Source organism: Alosa pseudoharengus, unplaced genomic scaffold (genome assembly GCF_046254945.1).
Source record: "Alosa pseudoharengus isolate Yale_2024_CS ecotype anadromous, Long Island Sound unplaced genomic scaffold, YU_APseudo_1.1 YU_APseudo_1.1_scf_1, whole genome shotgun sequence".
Classification (NCBI taxonomy): Eukaryota; Metazoa; Chordata; class Actinopteri; order Clupeiformes; family Clupeidae; genus Alosa; species Alosa pseudoharengus.
This window is the reverse complement of record NW_027468564.1, coordinates 34572280-34593214: the sequence shown is the minus strand read 5'-3', so window position 1 is coordinate 34593214 and position 20935 is coordinate 34572280. Positions and strand designations below refer to the sequence as shown.

Genomic DNA, 20935 nt, shown 5'->3' with positions numbered 1-20935 from the left:
CAGTATATTCCAGTAACCCTGTGTAAATAGCCAGAGGTCTGATTATATGTAGTTGTCAAACTTAAGCATTCCTCTATGTGAGGTCTAACAGAATACTATGTAAGGTGTCATGACCAATATTAATCGAGTGTCATACTCAATGCGAATGGCCTGAATGAATATTAACTGGAACAAACAGAACTGGTTATTTTTGACTAACCAGGATACATTGGCTTTACACTGAGGGTAGGGAGTCTCAATTCAGATGGATGCACTGTTCTTTATCTTCTTGGGGTTCAGGTAGGTGTAGGGCAGTTTGAGTTTGGCGTTCCTCTTCTCGATGCGGTCCGACAGCACCTCCAGGTCCTTCTGAAAGTCCTTGATGAGTTTACGGGGGACTTCCTCCCCAAACCATTCTTCTGGGAAATAACCCAGGGGGGGCTGGGGAGAGAGAGTTGGGGTCAATACAGTCAAGAACAACGGAAAAGGGTGTCTAACTTGTACTAGACAACAGCAATATCGGATTGGACGAGAGACATTCCATCAAAATGCTCACTAGATTTTTCTGAAAGCTATGCATGCCTGGAGTATATGTCTACATGATGATTGAAAATAAGGATCACCATTTGTGACTTCATAGCCGTTTAACCTTCTATTCAACATTAATACATTTCATAAAGAGAGTTGTGGGACCCTTGACTCAGACTAATTAGGGCTCTTGCAGGATACAAAGCTGCTCACTTGATGTGTATCGTAAGTGTCCACTACAGGCCTTTCCACACAATGTTAAAGTAAAGGAAGAGCAGGAATTAACAATGAGATGGTATATCGGACTTGGCATCCTTAAAAAAACGTTAAAACATCTACAGGTAGTCCAAGATGGATATTATTTGTCAATACTGCACACCCCTTACTTACATCAGTGTAATCCTTAAGTATCTGTTCAAAGACTATCAATACCCTCGTAGTCGAGGCCTGGTCAGGCAGGGCCTTCAGGATGGTATCCTCCGTGGTCTGGCCCTTCACCTTGGGAGGGGGCTCACTGAGGCCAGTGGGGCAGTTGGGCATCCAGCCTCCAAAGTCCAGCTGGGGGTGGGAAGGGAAATTCTTGTCAAAGTGTATTCTCTCACAAGGAATAAAGCACCACTTATGGAGATCTGAAATCAGTCCCGTTTTTGCCAAATCTCCATAACGACAAATAAGGAGTAACACATAAGACAAAAAGTAAAACATACAAAGTCTGATGTAAACTAGGGCTGGGACAAAAGGACCATTTCTGAGTTGAAATCAAGAAATATGTGAAAATGGGCAAAACATCCTACTGATGTATAATCTAGCTTAATAATTGAAAGGAGTTTCTACTTTGTCCAGCCCATTTCTCCGTTGCATAATTGACAATAATGTAATGGAGAAATGGGCTGGACAACGTAAAACTAATTTCATTTAATTTCCCCTTACTCTGTCTGGGAAAAACATGATGGGACAAAAACACAAGAAAACGTTGACTGAGCTTACTTGTCCAGAGTGTATCGCAGCGTGCTGGCCTGATGTGGTGAAGATGACCATGGTGACAAATTTAACGAGCGCCTTCACAGTCTTAAAAGACTTTGGTATGCCTAAGAGGGAAAAATATTTAGGACCACAGCACAAGAACACACAAATCCACCATGGAATATGATGTAGGCCTACAATTCCAGGTGAACAGTGACTTTTGTGATGACAGATTAATCACAACCAATTTTAAAAATGCCCTTGTAATTGCCATCCCAGCAATGTTTTTGAATAGATAATGTTTTTGGTCCTGGAAGTCGGTATCATAATTAATAGTCAAGTTTATTTATAAAGCACATTTCATACACAGAGATTGTGTTTTACATAAACAAAAGCAAACCATAAAAGCAAATAAAAGCACAGAAAGGCAACAGTCAAAGAATAGTTTAACACACACACACGATTTGACTGGTTTACCCTGCAAGCTTGATGTACTTGATTTCTTGTCAATAGACCTCTGAAGTTTGCCTACAAAAAGGAACCAAAGCTGCCATATTTGCCCATATAAGGAGATCCGGATGTTAATTGAAGCTAACTACCTATGCCAAGTTGCATTGCAAGTTAGCTCTGGGGTATAGTTTGCCGTCTTAATGTAGTGAAGATCACAGGCACCACTCGAAGGCAGAGGACAAAAGTGTGTTGAGCAACACGTCTGCATTTCAGACTTCTTTGCCCCTGCAAGAGTTTAACAGGTATGATAATAAAAAAAAAATAAAAAAAACATGTTATTTTCCCATAGGAAAAATCACAAGATAGCAGATCTCAAAGATGGCAGTTTTTTTGTAGGCGAACTTCAGAGGTCTATACAAGAATGTTCTCAAAACTATGGTCAGTATCATTTCTACTGCTGGGACCGTGAAAATATAATACAACCGTATCTATGATTTGGTCCCTGCTGCGGCAATCAGTATTTTGCACTGCACATACCGTGCTATGTGCCGGCTGAAAATATGAACTAAAAGGAACAAAGATCCTTCCGGGCGGGGGTGGTGCCCTGTGCTTCTTTGATGGCGAAGTACTCAGGCGAGTAAAACGCTGTCTATATGTTGACGGTCTTGGGCTAGTAAAAAAAAGCTGCAAGACTACAGGCAGCAGTCTCTGCATTCTTGCAGGGATCATGTGCTTGGACAGGGATGGTGACCAGAGTCTCCATTTGACCTCGGGAGTTTGTTGCAGACACATTTTAATCATGTCTTAACCGTGTCCATGCTGTGTCTTTGTAGTGGCAAGGAGTCGGCGGGGGTTGGGCATTGGTAGATCAGTTAATAGTAATGCAGCACGCCGGACCACACAAGGAGTCGGCGGGGGTTGGGTATTGGTAGATCAGGTACTGGTGTTGCAGCATGACCCTTCACTTGTGATCCATCAAGGATGCGGAGGGGCTCTCCTCATGCTCAATACATTATTTGATTCCAGGGAGTTTGATGCCAACGATTAGCTTTGAGTAATTTCAGCAGCATCCTTCTTATTGTATGACATGGCTGGGCATTGTTGAGCAGGTTGTTTCTCCAAGGTCTTCATTTCAGTGGAGGCTACCGTGTGATTACCGGGGGGGGGGGGGGTGCAGAGTGTTTTGCTTTTGCAGAGTTGTCATTAATTTGTTGTATCTGTATGGCTACTGAGCACTTAGAGGGTTGGCTCAAAGGTGGCAGAAAAAAAAAAAAAAAAAATGTTGTGTGCATGAGACAGGCGATAGTTCAGTTAAGATCTTGGACCCAGTTCAACTCAGGTATGTGCCATTTGATCTGAAATATTCCCTGCGATTCCAGAAAAGGTTAATGGTCAATAACATTCATCCCAACTGAAAAGCATGTTTTTGTGAGCCAGTCTGGTAAATACAAAGCTTCCCTCTGTTGAGAGTGGAACACTGGTGTGTTTCATAGTTGCACATTTTGACATAATTTCTGCAAGTTTGTATGTTGTCTCCCAAATGCTTCAGTGTGATACAAAAACAATCATCCTTTTCCCATTTAAATGGCTCACAACAGTCAATAAGCCGTTACCACACCTGTGCTTGGGTTCCCCTGGAATCCTTTAGTATAAATCTCACTGATCCACATCTGTAGCTCGGTGTCCTTCTGGACATAATCATCAGATCTGTAGTAGTGCTTCAAGACCCCCTTAACAAACCTAAAACAAAAACAAAACACAAACAAACAAAAAAAAGTATTTACAGTAATGAGATTTATAAATAGTAATTAGTATGTTACTAGTAAGTAAGTAAGTTAAAGGTGCCCCAAGCAATGCCACACGTTTTTTAGGCCAAAACATTATTACTTACAGCAAACATCACCTCACCATCCGCTAGCTGCCTGCGTCCTGAATACACGGTAAAAAAACGCGATCTCTGTGGACAGCCCATGCGCCAAAAAACAGCAACTAAAACAATCTGGGCAAACCTGGGGCCTGTACTATGAAGGGAGCTTAACCTACCCAGATGTAACCCAGGGTTACTTTGTTAAACCGGGGTTGACAAAATCTGGTTGTTATCTTAAGTGGTGTTAATCGGTACTACGACGCTGATTATGAACTTGATTTGTTGAACCGGGGTTAACCTAATTGGAGTTTGTGAGCGTTCACATAAAAGGGGCGGGTTGCAGCCATAGACAGTTAGCGCAAGTCCATTATGACATTTGTAGTGGTAGTATGACATTTAAGTTTTATGTTAAAAGGGTGATTTATTTTCGGAGATACAGTATTCTTGCTTAGATGTTCAGCACACTGTGGGCTATGTCCGATTTATTTTCGGACATACAGTAGCCTATTCTTGGTCAGATATTCAGCATCACCGATGGAATGAATTGTCCACTGGCAAACTATCGAAAGGAACATTATCTGCTCTATCGTAAGGGGCATTGCTACAGCGGGTGACATTAGAAACGTCTGCCTCGATCAGATGACAATGATAACGAATTCCCTCGGCTGAGAATCTATATCGTCCATAAAGAATATCTTCCGGTAATGTCAGCGGATTCTGGTGGTCTCTAAAAACACTCGCCCTGCGAAGAGAGCCCCTCACGATTTGCGCTCCAATGTCGTATGAATCATCCAGGTATACGCAGACAAGTAGCCTACATGGAGGGGTACTTATAAAGGGTGTGGTTAAACGGAAACCTCGGGTTAACCAAGAACATAACCTGCTCGGACCAGGTTTGAGATGCAGCGTAAATTGCCATGGCAGCATACCTCGGTTAAAACCTATCCACCTTTCGTAGTACGGGCTAATCGAGAAGTTACACCACACGTGATCAAGTTACTCTCGAAGTTACCCAGATAAGCCAGTAACCCCGCTTCGTAGTACAGGCCACTGACCCATAAAAACATAACAAACTGTACCAGCAAATCACAGACTAGATGCTCGTTTAGGAGAGATTCAATTGCACGGGAGGGAGGGGGGAGGAAGTAGCGAGCTAGAAGTGACGTTATCCAGCATTGCTTAGAGCACCTTTAAGATACTTGTGTTTGGATTTGGTAAACCAATATCCTCAGCCATGGTAGCTAGCGATTCATTCATGATTGAGGCAGAATTGTGATTGCTCATCACAAAACATACCAGCTCTGGCCTTTGGTGTAAAGAACCAACAAAACTCATTTCAGAGTCTACAAATAAGAAAGGTATCAGTAGGAAGGTACAATCATACTTATTGATGACGTCCCACAATTTTTTGCCATCATCTCTGTAGTAGTAGTTGGGGACGTTCTCCAGGCCCCTCTCAGAGATGTCATCAGGCAGACAGAGGGAATTGTAGGTCACAGAGCCTGCTGCACGTTTGAGCAATTCCCACCGTGACCCTTTATCAATTCCTACAGTCTAGTCGAGAGGGGTATTCAAAAAAAAGGGGGGGGGTGTTAAAGATCTATCGGAACGTCACATATTACCAACCGTCATATGTCCAACCTCTTACATGTATGTGTCACTTAATATTCAAAAATTACATTTTATCGTGACTCAAAAAGCTGTAAACCGTGTTGTAAGGCTGCGTGTACAAATCCGCTTGGAGCGCCAGTGGAATTTTGAATTGCGACGAGAATTCTTGGGCTAACCATTGATGTGCCGTGAGAAAGGTTGGTACCCACCAGCCCAGCACTAAACTCCGAGCGTGGTAAACAAAAACAAAAAACGGATATTTCAGGCAGTAAAAGCCACGGTAAGAACCAAACTAGATTTTGTTCAAATCTACATACCTATGGGTCCGTGTACCTTCTGTTCATTTGATTTTCAAATTCGAAACGAAAATTGAAAATCGAAAAACGACCTTATATCTGTATTTAAAAAAAACAAAATAGGACATTCCCTCGTGTTTTTGTTTTGGATATTAAACTTTGTATCCCCAAGACCGAAATCCAAAATCCGCACAACAAGAATGTGAAATCGGCACTTTCCTTAATTTTTCATTTGGCCTATCCCCGCTAGGCTGTCCTACATTGAAACCTATGACGTTTTAATTAGAGACATGTTTGTAAACAAGCTAACTTACGCAGAAATGTCAGCTACATTGTATCAACTAGGAGCAAGGGGAGTGGAAGCCGTAGAACGCAGAGCTGGGGAAAATCGGACAACAATTCACTGGCCTAGCATGAGGCACGACAATATGCATTTGGGCTCCTCTGTTGTTCTGTATGCGCGACTAGCCTATCGTTGCCTGTATTATGTTGGTATAAGGGAGAATAGTAAGGGAGGAAGAATCTAGAATGAGCTAATTGCATTGGGGCGGGGGTGTGGGGGGATGCACGTGATAAGGCCTAGGAAGCATAGGCTAGTAGCCAGCTGACCAAGGACGTATTTGGTTATGGTTATGATAATGGTATTTCGCAGATGCTTCTGTTCAAAGTGACATACAACTAATTTATATTTATATTCATATTGTAACAACTGAGGCAACAAGGTTCAAATCAGTACATTTATTGGGTCAGGAGCGGGGAACACAGACAGGTCAAAACATCAAACACACAAGGCTAGTCACTAACACATGCACAATACACGAACGGGTAGTCACACACAACACAATTACACAATACAATAGGCCTACTAAAACCGATATATCACATTCCAACATGCACATATGGCATTATGGGAGTCCGATACAACGAGTCAAACGCACCGACGTTAGATTTTTTTTTTTTTTGCAGATTAAACTGTTAAGCTAAGCCTATACCTACAAAACATAGGCAAATAAATGCATGATGTCTATTGTCTTTTCAGTGACATTTCCCCTCTTTCTTCGAAGGGTGCACGCAACCTTAATCCCACTCCCTAGCACACCTGGACATAAATTAGGCCTACATATCGATCAAAATGAGAAGCTTGGAATGTTCTGGCGATTTTTTTTCTATGTGCAGATCACTGTCCTTCAACATCACCATCTTGCTCCCTTTGATGAACATATAGGCTAGCAATTATCCATTCGGGCAGTGGCAAAAAAATGCTGTCAGCATACAGTAGCTTGTTGAGTGTGTGGTGGCCTCGTGTGCCTGGGTTTTCATTTTTAACCTGAATAATGACTAATTGAAATTACAATATTGAAATTCAAACCCTCATTGTATATTTGATTATTTTTTCCACAAAATGCTTCAATATTTGTGTTTTATTTTTCTCTGGGAAGTACTGTTTTAGGTAAAGGTCTTCAAATCCGTTTTTTGATCACTGTTTCAACCTTGAAAATCAAATGAACAGAAGGTACACGGACCCCTATGGCTACTGACAAATGGAAGATTCATTTAGCAAATGTTATTTTGAAGTATTAAAAACATTGTTGTTTTAAGAATTTTCGAACAAAATGGTTAGCTAATCTCGAGATGAGAAACTCCGAGTAGGGTTCCTTACTAGAACGGATATGCTGAAAATTTGGGATAGTTTCTACAGGAATCTAAACTGAGCTTAATCTCCATCTTTTCACCCTGAGCTCAGCTGCTATTGGGTTGTCATTTTCTCCTCTATCCGTCTAATGCGAGACCAATGGAAAGAGATCTCAATATTTACGTCAAATCACCTGATAGCTAATCAAATGTCACCACTGTCTACCTGTAAGCTAATGGCCTATTAAAAGGTATTTGAAATTAATATTGTATTAAACACTGGGTGGTGCAGTAAATTAGTCATTTTTAAGTGTGAGTATGTGTATAGTGCTCATAAAAATGATGCAGTTAATCGTTTTATAGCAGGAACCAGAACCTTCTAATGACATGGGAACCCCCACCCACCCCTCACCCCCATAGAGGCGATGAAGTTTTGGCATGGCTTCAACTATGTTGTGTGAACATTAGACTGGACAGTCAAACCTTCTGAAAACTCCTCACAACACGTGTGCATCACTACACACAGGTCTACACATACCAGGTCAAGGGGCCCACCATCAGCAAGCAGACGTTGCCGTAGAAAGACGTTGATATTGAATGTGTCTCTGGTGTGGGGGATGAGGAGCTATAAGGAAAACAATGACGATGAATAATAGATGAAGCTTTTCAATGGATTATCTACTGTAATTAGACATTAATGTGGAGACACAGCTTTTAAAAATGAATAAATAAAAAATCCTCCATAGAAAGGCATGGGGTTAGTTTGTAACGGCAATATCGCATTTACACATTTTCCGCCTTTTCCACAGCCAAAAGTCACAATGTCAATAAATATATTTTACTGTACCAATAATGTATTGTGATCTCGCCGCTGGAGCAAGGTTGGTGTTGTGAAGCCTTGCATGCGCAGTTCTGCCCAAAATAGATGCAAGATAAATACCCAAAATGCATTACAATATTGCCGTCCAGTGGAGGAACTAAAAGGACTTTAGTAATTTCCGACTATTAACCATATATTTATTTGAAATTCTAGACATCAGCACACACACAAAATATCAAATACATTTTAAAAAGTATTTTTTAGCTTCCGTTTGCACTAATCAGTTTTCTATCGCTCATTGGCACATCAATCGTATGTCACCATGTGAGGAGTGGGCGTAGCCTAAAAATCTAGACGCACCCTAGGGCTAGTCTAGCAACTCTCCGTTGGCTTGTGAGCTGGAAAAATTAAACTTCTATCAGGCCAATCAAATTGTGTATAGAGACGTTAAGCGGGCTTAACATAATGATTGATGGCAGAGTTGCAACGGTTTGGCTTGATTTACCTGCTACTTGAAAACAAAGAAGATGGATGTTGCTGTTGGCGAAAAACGTGACACGAGTTAAGCTTTTTTAAGTTGGCAAAAGTTTGAACTAGCCAACTCTGCTGGTGGGAAAACGCATGGGACTCATAGCGCTGTCCTATTGCGTGCAGAGGGAATTTGAAAGACAACCGATTATCCCACCCCTCGGACTGAGCACTGCCAACGGTGAGTGCCCAGACCCTACATTTTAATGTGGGTCTGGCTCGTCAGGCTAGAGTGGGCGCATTATGAACTTTCGGGCCCCTGGGCCCAGATGTATTAAGGGCCCCCCACTTATTGTCGTATATGTAGGAGGGGGGGGGTTGGGGGGTTCTCCCCCAGAATTTATTTGTTTGATGTGATTTCCTGTATTCTGGTGCATTTTGTGGATGGCCAATACTAAATTCAATCAGATTCATATAGCCTACATCCTGATTTGTTGATATTGAGGCAATGATTCCATGCAAAGGCTTGGGCCCCTGGGCCCGGTAGGCCATGATTCCATGCAAACCCCTTGGGCCCCTGGGCCCGGTAGGCCCGTGCAGTAATCCATCCCTGAGTGGGCGCCCTATGTAGGCTACTTTGCAGGCACCCATGCTTGCTGCTGACAAGGTCACACAAAGAAGTGGAGAAGGGAAAGGAGGAGGGGCGGCCAAGGGATTCACATTACTGGAGTGGGGAATATCGCATAACTAACGCTAAAGTCATTCATACTACAAAATGCTTCCAAAATAGCACATTTCATTCATAACATTGGCTACCTACCTGTTATTTTTCTGGATTGAGAAATAGTAAAAACAAAAAATGAGCAAAAGATACAGATATTGCATCTATTTATGAGAAGGCCTAGTCCATTTGTCTATAAGCCTAAATGTAATGAAATAGGCTGAAATAAATGGATGTCACTAGCGGTGCTATTATACATAGAACAGTAGTTTTAAGTCGACCATAATTTGTGGTGTATATATTGGGGGGGGAGGGGCACTGCACACACACACACACACACACACACACACACACACACACACACACACACACACACACACACACACACACACACACACAGACTACCTTAAAGAGCGGGTGTACAGTCGGAACAGTTCGTAATGTTGCCATGCTGAACACCTCGGCTAGAGCGTGAGTCCTCGTAATGTGAAAGTTGAAAATTTGAACAAGCAAGTCTGCATTTCGGACGTAGACCTTAGCCAGGAGCCAGTCATGCACAGAGTCAATTGGGAGGAATATGGGGTTCTCATCTCCAGCCTCCTGCATTAACTGTGCAGAGACAAAGGAGAATATTTTAATTTCAGATTTCTAGACAATTATGGTAGTGGCGATTTTTGGATGGGATGCGTTTACCTGTATGGCAATGGGCAAAATCAGTTTCTCTGGGTTGCAATAAAGCAGAACCAGGGGAGCAGCAAAATACTGCTGTCTGCCATGGACTACATTTCCCATCAGCCCATCCAACATCTTGTAATCAACCAGGAAGATATTCCCATTCTAGAAGAGACCCATTACAGCAAGAAAGACAATACAATAACAGTGGTGGAAAGCATTCAAGCCATCATTAAGTCTCGCTCTAATCCATCAATCAGGACTCATCCCGTGAAATTATCGGACAGTCAAGCTCCGCATTTAATGTCAAAATCTGAACAACTTTTAGAAATACCTAAATCTGAACAAATTTGCACAATTCCATTCTGATGATCGCATATGCTACCTTCATCTCATGCTCCAAGGTGCTCCCATTCAGGGAGTCTTTGACCATCTCATCTGTGACAGGGAAGTTCTCGGGCAACTTTGAGCAGCGTTGGATCATCATGGGGTTGATGCCATTCAGGAACTGGTAGCCAAATAACTCGTCCTCATCCCAATGATGCTGAACATACTCTGCAAATTAGTGTCAAATAAATGCTGCAAGAATAGTGATGGATGGAAAATAGCTGGAATTTATAGTATTCAAAAACAAACTGGTACCATAAATATGGCTTCTCTGTTCAGGGACTATTTTCTCCAGTTCAAGGAAGCTGTTCCACTTTCTGGTAGAATCGGCTAATCCTTTTTGCTTAAACATCGCCAATCTATAGACATACATTGGACAGAGAGCAGCTATACCAAGAGTCACTGTTCAATTACATAGGTCTTCAACATATAATCAATGGTTTGGCATGAAATTGTAAACCTGTCCCTGAAACTGATTAAATAGCTATATGATGTAGTACTGAATTGGCTGGAAAAAAATGCACACCATTATGTTCTGCTATCAATATTCAATCTCGGATGAAAGGTACATTTCCACACATTACCACTAACTTCAATGTACAGTCCATTACACAATGCATTTAGTTGTATAACAGCCCAATTAATAACCGAAACATTTCTATACTCATGAGGTCTTGTCTTACTGTTTAAACCCAGTGGTGAACAACTCTGTTGTCTTGGTGGGTGTGAACTGGACCTCAGGAAGGAGATCCCACACCACCTCCGCACAGATGGTCTGAGGAAAACCTTCCAAATACACACACCATCTGTTGGACACAGAAACATTTCAGTGTTGCTATGACGTCAATACTGAGCAGTCAATACTGAGCAGTAAAATATGTGTTGTCTGCGTTGGTTGAATACACCCAGTTTAGGAGAACCCTCCCCCCTCAATCTATGCTAGCAGTCCAGGCGAGACAGTGGTGCAGCCATGTTGGACCCACCCGATGTAGGCTATGCTGTCTTAGGTTTAGCATGTCATGGTGGACCCACCTGATGTAGGTTATGCTGCCTTGGGTTTGAATGGTGGACTCAACTGATGTAGGCTATGCTGGGTTTTGCACGTCATGTTGGACTGACCTGAACTGCCTGCGAGACTCTTTCAGTTGGTCCCTCCTCTGATTGTAAGTAAGTAGATTGGCCTCATAGAACTTCAATTTAGCTGGGAAGGGAATGTAAAAAGAATCAGAATAGCTCATTTGCAAAGTGTTTCTGAGTCATTATCCCCCATACAAATGGAACAGCCTACCTGTGGCAGATCTCAAAGTCAGTCTTGTGTGAGAGTCAAGCCAGCGATAAGATGGGAACATGAGTGTATCACCCTCAGGCGTAGACACGGACATCTGGTCACAGAACCACTGGTTGTCCACAGCGAGAAAAGGCTTTGACTGCACCTCCATGACAAGGGGAACTCCCAGCGAAGTGGAGAAGTTCAGCTGAAACTGCCGCTCCTACAAACATGAAGGGTGATTGAAATATTTGCCACTCTACGTTTTCAAAGTTGTGTAATTTCACATTATGCAATTTGTATACTGTGACATGACTATTCACTTTATTCACCCGGCAGCTATTGAAGCCAGAACCAGGCTACAGGGTACACTTGCCATCAGTCCAGCAGATGGTGATAATGCACACAAAAGAAGGGTTCTTCAGTGAGTTTTTCTTTTTTGGCAGTTTGCAAACGAAGTGCATTACCACCATCTGCTGGAGTGAGGTGTGATGGCAAGTGTACCCTGTAGCCTCGTTCTGGCCGCCGGGTGAATAAGGTGAATTGCAAACAAAAACATCCAAGTTATCTTCTTTTTTACAACTACATGGCTGTAGGCCATCAGTTATAGCCTGGCTGGAACTCACTTGTTCTGTAATGTCTTTGGTCAAGCAAGGAAAGATATGAAAAACATTATCAAACTGTAAACCGAATGCTGTTTGTGGTGTGCAAAATTTGGAAACACTTTGTAGGCCTAGCCTAGGGAGATATCCCATCAACCTTGCTAATAAAGACAGCGCTTAACAGAAATAACCTGGCTTGAATTAGTGTAGATGTTGACTTAAGACTGAAGCCATTCCATTAACTCAAGTTCACTGCGTCTTTCCTTCGTTCATTCATTCAAGCGAGGCTTAGGTCTGTGTCATGTTTGCTCGTGCAAGAGGTAGAAAAGTAGACCAAAACAGTAGATTGACACTGATTGATTGGTGTACTCACCGATCCTCGACAAAGGTCTGAACAGCCGTTCAGGTTTGCGTGCTCACTTGAACCTTCACTCCCGTGAATTTGAACGTAGATGCAGTTAGTGGTTCCAGCAAGAGCCCGGTCTCCAGTGTGGACGTGGAATTTGTAAGTCGCCGTTGGTTTCAGTTCAGCAGTGTTTAACAGTTTCTGTTGAACAGTGTTGCCTGAATAGACATGTAAAAACAACAAAATTAAAAGGAACATTTTCATGATCCAAGAGGTGTGGATAGGCTGTTCCTTCCTTTGTTGTGTCTTATTGAGTGAGTTTTATTCCTTGACCGGTGTTTTTTTATTTTTAATTCATGGGTTTCATCAGGGCCCTTTCCACAGGTGTATAAAATCAAGCCCTTGCTTGATTAATAGGCTACACCTGTGGATAGGGACCTGATGACGGTGCGTCGTGCGCATGGGAAGAACATTTTCCCCAGTGAAAACATTGTCATTTACGTCACTTTATGTGGGAATAATAGGTGGGGAACTGGGGGAAGATTTTGCTAACCGAGTTGCTCAGTTGGGGGCTCGTCGCCACGTTTAGTTCATTTGTTGTTTTTGTTTCTTGAAAGCTGCATATCGTTCTTTTTCAAGCATCTTGCACCATATTGTTAAGGTAACACTGGGGCGGTCCTTGATATTCCCAGGTGGCATGAACAGGTCATGAAACCCATGAATACAGGTGGCTTCTAATTACCTCAACTCCGACTAGAGTAGCCTAATAGACTGAGACGATGGAAAGTCAAAATATGGGCAGAGGGTTACAGCAGAGACTTTCTAATGAGGAGACACGGCAATCAAAAAATCGCCCATTTGGTGCGTTTCATTTCTCTACAACACCAAAACAGAAAAAGTTGGAACTCATATTTAGTTGCAAAAAGGACACAGGCAACATATCAAATGTTACAACAAATTTTACTATTTCATGGAAAATATATGTTCATTTTGAATTTGATACCAGCAACATGTTTTAAAAAAAAGTTGGGACGGGGTAACAAAATGCTGGAAACATTGTGTAATGATAAAGGAAACAAAAGGAGGAATGTTTCACAACAAATTAGGGTAACTTACAACATGATTGTGACAACATGACAACATATGTGACGTTTGAGAACCTAAAACCCTGTTTCTCTCAGTTGACATGACAACACATAACCAACGTTTTTAGAAATCTCCACTTTGGCCAGAGTTTTTAGAAATAATTGTTTTCTGTGATAAAAACAGGGTTTTCGTGTGAATGAGAGGCCAAACTGCAGGGAAATATCTGCGTCTTCCCTTCGTGTAAACGGGGCCTTAGAAGTAAAGATGTAGGGGTGTTCATCAGTCTGTGCAAACCTGTCTGCACAAATGATGAAACAATATCATTTTAATGCTTCTTAATATGAAATTGTGAAGTATTTAGGGAGTTCATCATCTACAGGACATAATATTATCAAAACATTCAGAGAATCCCGAGAAATCTTTGTAAACAAGGGAAAGGGCTGAAAAACAAATTGGATGGCCGTGTTTTTTTGGACCTCAGATGGCACTGCATCAACACCGTACCTGTTTCCTGACCTGTCATTGTATGGGCTCAGGAAAACCTCTGATAACTATTGTCTATACTCAATTCAAAAACTGCAGCCAAAATTGTAACAGCTAAAATTGTATTGAGAAATGATGCAGAAAATACCACCATCTTATCTGGGCCTGAGCTTGTTTAAAATGGACTGAGGTAACATAGAAAAAGGTCCTGTGGTTAGATCAATCAAAATGTGCCATTCTTGTAAATCATGGACTCCTATCCAACTTGTTTTAGTGATCAGATCGAAACCCAACATCTATGATGGTGTGGAGGATCATTAGTGCTCCTCCAAAGCACAATCAATTCTGAATGATGTATGGGGGGCATTATTTTTTCCACACTTTTTGGACTGAGCCTGTTTCTCTTTTTGCTCATAACCTCTCCACATTTCGAGAAAATCTGTTCAGATGGAACGGATGACGCTGGCGTGCATAAAAACTGTTTAGCCAATATAAAAAGGTGAGGGTACACATTATTATACAAATGTTAAAAGTTCTTAAAGTGCTTCAATTAAAAAAAGTGCATATAGAGGCTATTACAATCATGTGAGTTGGTTATCATTCATAAGCTGGACAGCCCTCGGGATGAAGGTTGCCTTCCTCCTCTGTGTCCGGCAAAGCGTCCTGCATCCTGAGGGGAGCCACTCAAACTCAGGAAACAGGATGTGAGAGAGGTCCTGAATAATCCTGTGTGCTACCTTTACAGTCTGTTGATCACATAGGGCAGTGAGAGTTCGGACGGGCTGCTCAATGATTTTTGAGCAGACCTTAACCACATTCAACAGCCGGTTTCTGTTTTGCAGGGTGATGGAGTGGAGCCAGCTAGTGAAAGAGAAGGTTATTACATTTTCAATGAAAGCTTAGTAGAATGTGGTGAGAATGTCTTTGTTAATCCCAAATGACTTCAGGTTCCTGAGTAGGTACTGTCTCTGATGGCACTTTTTAAGAATTTCCTCTGAGTTAGAGGAAAACGTTAGTAGGTTGTCGAAGGCTGTTCCCAGGTATTTGTATACCTCCACTATCTCCACTGGCTCCTGCTGGATGATAGTGGTGACTGCCTCAGCCAACTGTCTCTGTTTGGGTGAGAAGGTTACAATCCATGTGCACATTTTGGTGATTGATCCAGTACACAAGTGGGTCTTCAGATCTTTCCAGCGGTGGATCCGTCAGGTACCGCTGTACCTCCGCTGTAACATCCACTGTGGCATTTCTGGACATTCTTGCCTCGGAAGCATCTCTGTCCAGATATTCCCAAAGGTTAATATCTGAAAGACAAACATGTTAGTAATCAGTACCGGAAGGTTTAATTTTTTTTTTTATCCCTTTTTACTTTTCGCATTACCTGTAGATACTGGAACTGGAACTTCAAAATTTGCTGGAGCTGGTTGAGATTATGTGGAAGGTTGTTCTGTGGCAGGTGGTGTGTTTCTTACTAATTCTGAACATTGTAAAGTGAGTTGTTTTACAGCTGCTTGTGCATTTGATTGCTTGTAAAAACCAATACATTTGAATCTAGGATCCAGAAGAGTGGAATAGGTTAATGCTGTTTGGTTCTTTTCAACACTGTCAAATTTGTTTTGCATCATTATGATCATGTTCTCTCCCAGTTGTTTGGCTGTGGTGTGACTTGTTTTCCCCATTGAATCGAACAAGTACAGCATTAGCATTTTGATCATTGGGATGATCTTTGACCCAGAGACTCTTCCAGAGACAGTTCTACTGTGGCCTGGTAGAAGGGGGCAAGCAATTTCAGGCATGCAGAGATGGTGTCATGGTCCTCTGAGGATAGAGGTCTCACGTCAGTCCTGAGTGTTGCAAGAGCTGCTCCCACTGATTGTCTCTCCTCAAAAAGGCGCTGAAGCATGTGAAAGGTGCTGTTCCAACGCGTGTCCTCCTCCTGAATCAGCTTCATGACTGGATGCTGTATTTGCTCCTGCACTTCTCTTAGCTTCTCCTTGGCTGTGGTGCTGGTCTTAAAATATGTCACCACCCTCCTTCCCCTTGATTGTATGTCTGCTAGGCCAGGAGTTGCACCAATGCTCTTTTTAACCACTAAATTAAGAGCATGTGCAAAGCAAACCACGTGGCGAAGATTTAAATTTCTCACAGAGGCAACCATATTGGCTCCTGCATCAGTCACAATGGAGGTGACTTTGGTTTCAATGCCCCACTCCTCCCCCATTCCTCCATGAGCGACCTCTGTGCAACTGAGATGTTATCTGCCGTATGAGCCACAGGGAAAGGCAGCACTCCCAAAAGAACTGTGGCCAGCTTTGAAGAGTCATCCATATAATGGCAGGTGACTGCTAGATATGCGTCCAAATTAATGGAGGTCCACATATCAGCACTCAGGCTAACAGCTTCTACCTTATGCATGACAGCCTTGATCTTCTCCTCCTCATACTTCTGGACCACCTGTTCTTCAGAGCCCGTCTAGATGGCAAAGTGTATGTGGGATCCAGCAAAGCCACAAAGTCCCTGAAACCGCTGTTGTCCACAATGGAAAAAGGCTGCAGGCCTTTCACAATCATATTCACAAGGGCCTCATCCATCTCTTACTTTCGGTCCACAGAGGCACCCTAACAAGGTGTCGTGTTAAAGGTGTAACTACACAGATTAATTGTAATTGATTACATTACATCGCAATACATTACATTAAACTTTATTGTCATTGTGAGTATAAATACAAATTGTGTTGGTGGACCATGATCCACATAGATTGTTATTGTAGGTTACATTTGTGAACCAAGTATACATTGATAAGTCCTCTACAATTAAGGAGAAGTTGATTGAACAACCTCAAAATATTTCCTAAAAAGGCCCTAAAACCCTTATCAAGAAGGATTACTATGGCCTTTTTTAAAATGAAGATTTTAGCTTACTTATGACGCGTGAATGTGGAACCCATGAGTCAGTAACATTTTGCAGTGCATTACCATTGGCTGGATAAATGGGATACTTACAAACAGGCCCAAAATAATGACTGAATTAATCTTGGAAGTCGATTCAATTATGTGTCTGGAACCCACGATCAAATTGAAATATTGATAGCCTGGCAGATGCATTGCATTCAGGTGAGTTCATTCATAGGTTATAGGCCTACCTAAATAATAGGCCTAGGCTATATAAGCAGTAGCCTACACCTTTAGTGTAGCTACAACCATGGCATGCCCATTCCTAGAGGACCCCATTGATGAAGGCGCTCAACTTTTAAGGAGAGCATTCCGACCACCAGCTCCAAGGGTCTTCAGGGACCGAACCAACCCACTGGCCTAACCCCGATGACTACCTCTGGGAAAGGTACAGGTTCAGTAGGCCCAGCATAGTGTGTCTATGTAGTCTGTTGGAGCCACACTTAACAAAGCCGACTCGCCGTATAGCCAGGCTCTGACAACTGCACAGACCATGTGCATTGCACTCCGTTTCTTTGCGTCAGGCGACATTTCTATACACAATCGGTGACACAGAAGGCCTTGGAAAGGCAACTGTATGCGGAGAGATAAGACGGGTGTACCTTGCTCTGAAGCAGTACCTCAACATCTTCATCACTTTCCCTGGTCATCTCCAAGCCCAGAGGATCAAGGAAGCTTTCTATGCAATTGCAAGTATGTGACCATGAAAACGCATGATAAATGAAGTAACCATTGCCAACATATAGACAAAAATCTGTATGACATTGATCCTCCTTTCAGGCTTTCCCAATGTTCTTGGTGCGATTGACTGCACCCATGTGCGCATCCAGGCCCAATCCGGCCCTGCGGAGCCAGACTATGTTAATAGGAAATCCGGAAATCCTTCCATAGTCTCAATATACAAGTATGTACTACAGATGTGAGATGTGCACATTTATATTAGATTAAAGTTGTTGGAGAATTCTTTGAATTTAAACCCAGTTACCCTGCCATCAACATGGGATGTCCTTTTAAGATTTTTTTTTTTTTTGCCACTTGTAAATGGAGCGGATATCCTGTGAAAGACAAATATAAGAGTAAGCTAGCTGATAAAGTGGGTTGGACTCAATGTGAGGAGTTACTTACCTCATTCCGGCCTGATTTGCTCGTGCCAGGGATTGCCTGTGGAGGGATGCAGGATTCAGACTTTGAAGTAGGGCAACATGCCCAAATGGCACAAACCACTATTTTTGCACTTACCTCTGGCATGTCTGTGACAGCAGCCAGGGAGTCTTCATCACCTTCCTCTGTAGGTTCCTCTTCCTGCAAATACAATAGTAATGTAATCTACAATCTCAAAAGCATGAATAGGGTTCTGTCACAAACTACACACTCACACATGGGTCAATTGCGGGCTCCTGTGGCTCCATGAGATGGATTGTGTCTCCAGTAACTGAAAGACAAGAGTACCATTACATAAAATCTACAGAATGATAATGGAGGTAGGCTAAAAAGTTGGTAATAGGCTACCTTGGATGAATGCATCGCGAGATCCTTGAGGGAGGATGTCTGAGGAGGTCCCTCCCTCAATTCCCTCAACCAGAGGGCACCCCGCCTGTATTTTTTTTTTTTGGTTATTTCCCCCTAAAACTCCTCGTAGAGTTCAATGAGCAACCTCTGCTCTGCCCCCGAAAAAAAAATAGCCCTGGGTTTTGCAGCCATCGTATCGCGTTTTCGACAATCGCATGTTCTGGGCTGCTTAAGTACCTCGTGCATGTGCATATTGGATGATTAAGTTAACCTGGCTAAAGTTAACGTTAACAAGGCACAGCTGATTTGTGTTAATGGAACAATTTCAGCCTCAAGTCAAAGTCTACGCTAGTTCAAGCCAGGCTAAATCTGTTAAGCGCTGCCTTCATTAGCGAGGTTGATGGAATACCCCCCAGGAGCAATCAGAATAAAGTTTTCCCACATGTCAGAACGATCTCTCTTTCTAGATGCTTCCATAGTATGCAAAGAAATAGATACAAACAAACTAATGCTTGTCACTGTTGAGGCAACTACGAACCAAACGCAATGTTGTGCATTAAAGTTTTTATACTTTGAGCGTGCTACAAGCAAGGGGGCAGGCGAACATTAGGAGAGCGTAGACACTACGGCGGATCTGAGGCTAAATAGTACACCAGTTCCACCTAGCCATCCCATTGAACCCCATTCAATTTGGCGCCACTTTGACATCAAATAACGTTACAGCTGAAGCGTTTTAAGCCTTTATATGAACTTTTTCTATTTTCGGAATAATACAACATTGTGTGATTGGCGTCATAACCTCGTAACTGACTTACCGGCTGAGTAATAAACCTTTTCCGAAATCAATGCTAACGTGACATAATTTACATAATGAGCATGCGACCAGAGCGGGTGAAAGCGTTGCACAGGAGTAAAATAACTGTATTCTCTGGATAAGAACGAAAGCATCGGACCACAACATTTCAGCGAAGTTTTGATGGATTGACAGTAGGCCAGTGTTGTAGTCAAGTCACTATGCCTTCAAGTCTGAGTCAAGTCCAAGTCACTAAAAAAATATCCAAGTCAAGTCCGAGTCGAGTCCACTACTCATCTGAGTCAAGTCCAAGTCGAGTCACTATTAAATGCAAAACTGACAACCTTCAGGGCATTCATGTCTCCAGGCATTTGGCGCAGTGTTGCCAACTTAGCGACTTTGTCGCCATATTTAGCGAGATTTCAGACCCCCCAAGCAACTTTTTTTGTAAAAAGCTACTAGTGACAAATCTAGCTACTTTTTCTGGCGTTCTTGGAGACTTTTTGAGACTCTGATGTGCCATCGATGGCAAACATGTCCAGCTTAAAGCCCCACCAAACGCCGGCAGTGATTATTTTAATTACAAGGGGACACATTCAATTGTTCTGATGGCTACATGCGATGCTCATTATCGCTTTACAATGGTGGATGTTGGTGGATGTTGGTGCATATGGTCGGGAAAGCGATGGTGGTGTCTTCAAAGAAAGTGAGTATGGAGCAAGGATCCTCGAGGGCACTTTGGGTCTACCACCTCCAGCCAAACTGCCTGGCACAGACACTCCAAGCCCCTACATGTTTGTGGCGGATGCTGCTTTTCCGCTGCATCTGAATTTGATGCGACCATACTCTGGTAAGTGCATTACATTAAACTGCTTCATGATTTGTATATTCAACTGGATGCTGAAAAGTGTTTTTTTTTTTTTTTTTTTTTTTTTTAACACTAATGGTTTTTATGTTATGTAGGCCATAACCTTCGAGCAGATCAGAGTGTGTACAACTATCGCCACTCACGGGCTCGCCGGATCATTGAAAACGCCTTTGGAATCATGGCCTCACGATGGAGGATACTGGGCAAGCCCATTGACTGCAGTGTAAACAATGCCACTCACATTGTTAAGGCATGTGTTGCTTTACACAATTTCCTTACACGTACGGATGTTGCAAACGGTCGTCGGTACAACCCACCCAACTACGCCGACACCGAGCGACCTGATGGACAGGTGCAGCCGGGAGAGTGGCGACATACCGCGAGGGCAGCTCGAGCAGCAATGTTGGTGCGAGACAATGTTAAGACATTTTTCCAAACACAGCAAGGTGCAGTGCCATGGCAAGATAGAGTTGTGCGCAGAGGTCTCCTCAAATTGATTTTATATTGCCTTCACACCTGCCACACCAAAAAGTAGGCCTATGAAGCAAAAACCTGTAAATATGACGTGTCAATAAAAGTATAGAAGCAACTCTTTGTCTTCAGAACATGTTCATTATATGTCATATTATGGTAACG

The 20935-nt window shown here is 42.5% G+C and overlaps 1 protein-coding gene across 1 annotated transcript; it reads right to left on the bottom strand.

The window, feature by feature from the left end:
* Positions 1-240: 240 nt before the first annotated feature.
* LOC143119065 (polyunsaturated fatty acid lipoxygenase ALOX15B-like) lies at positions 241-16399 on the bottom strand. Its single transcript, XM_076280338.1, has 12 exons — positions 16325-16399; positions 15231-15290; positions 11755-11884; positions 10393-10562; positions 10029-10172; positions 9741-9944; positions 7865-7951; positions 5172-5341; positions 3539-3660; positions 1495-1595; positions 940-1065; positions 241-420 (listed from the first exon to the last, which is right to left on the bottom strand). Exons 1-12 carry the CDS (start codon positions 16397-16399, stop codon positions 241-243), a joined length of 1569 nt encoding a protein of 522 aa, XP_076136453.1.
* Positions 16400-20935: the final 4536 nt, after the last annotated feature.

What these genes read in the sequence shown, in the direction of transcription:
- LOC143119065 (XM_076280338.1), bottom strand. Translation starts at nt 16,399, where the DNA reads ATGGGGGAGGAGTGGGGCATTGAAACCAAAGTCACCTCCATTGTGACT. An exon ending in CCAGGGGAACCCAAGCACAG is followed by an intron (nt 1,596 to 3,538) that starts GTGTGGTAACGG and finishes TTTCCCTCTTAG; the next exon opens with GCATACCAAAGTCTTTTAAG. An exon ending in CTGCGATACACTCTGGACAA is followed by an intron (nt 1,066 to 1,494) that starts GTAAGCTCAGTC and finishes TCCCACCCCCAG; the next exon opens with CTGGACTTTGGAGGCTGGAT.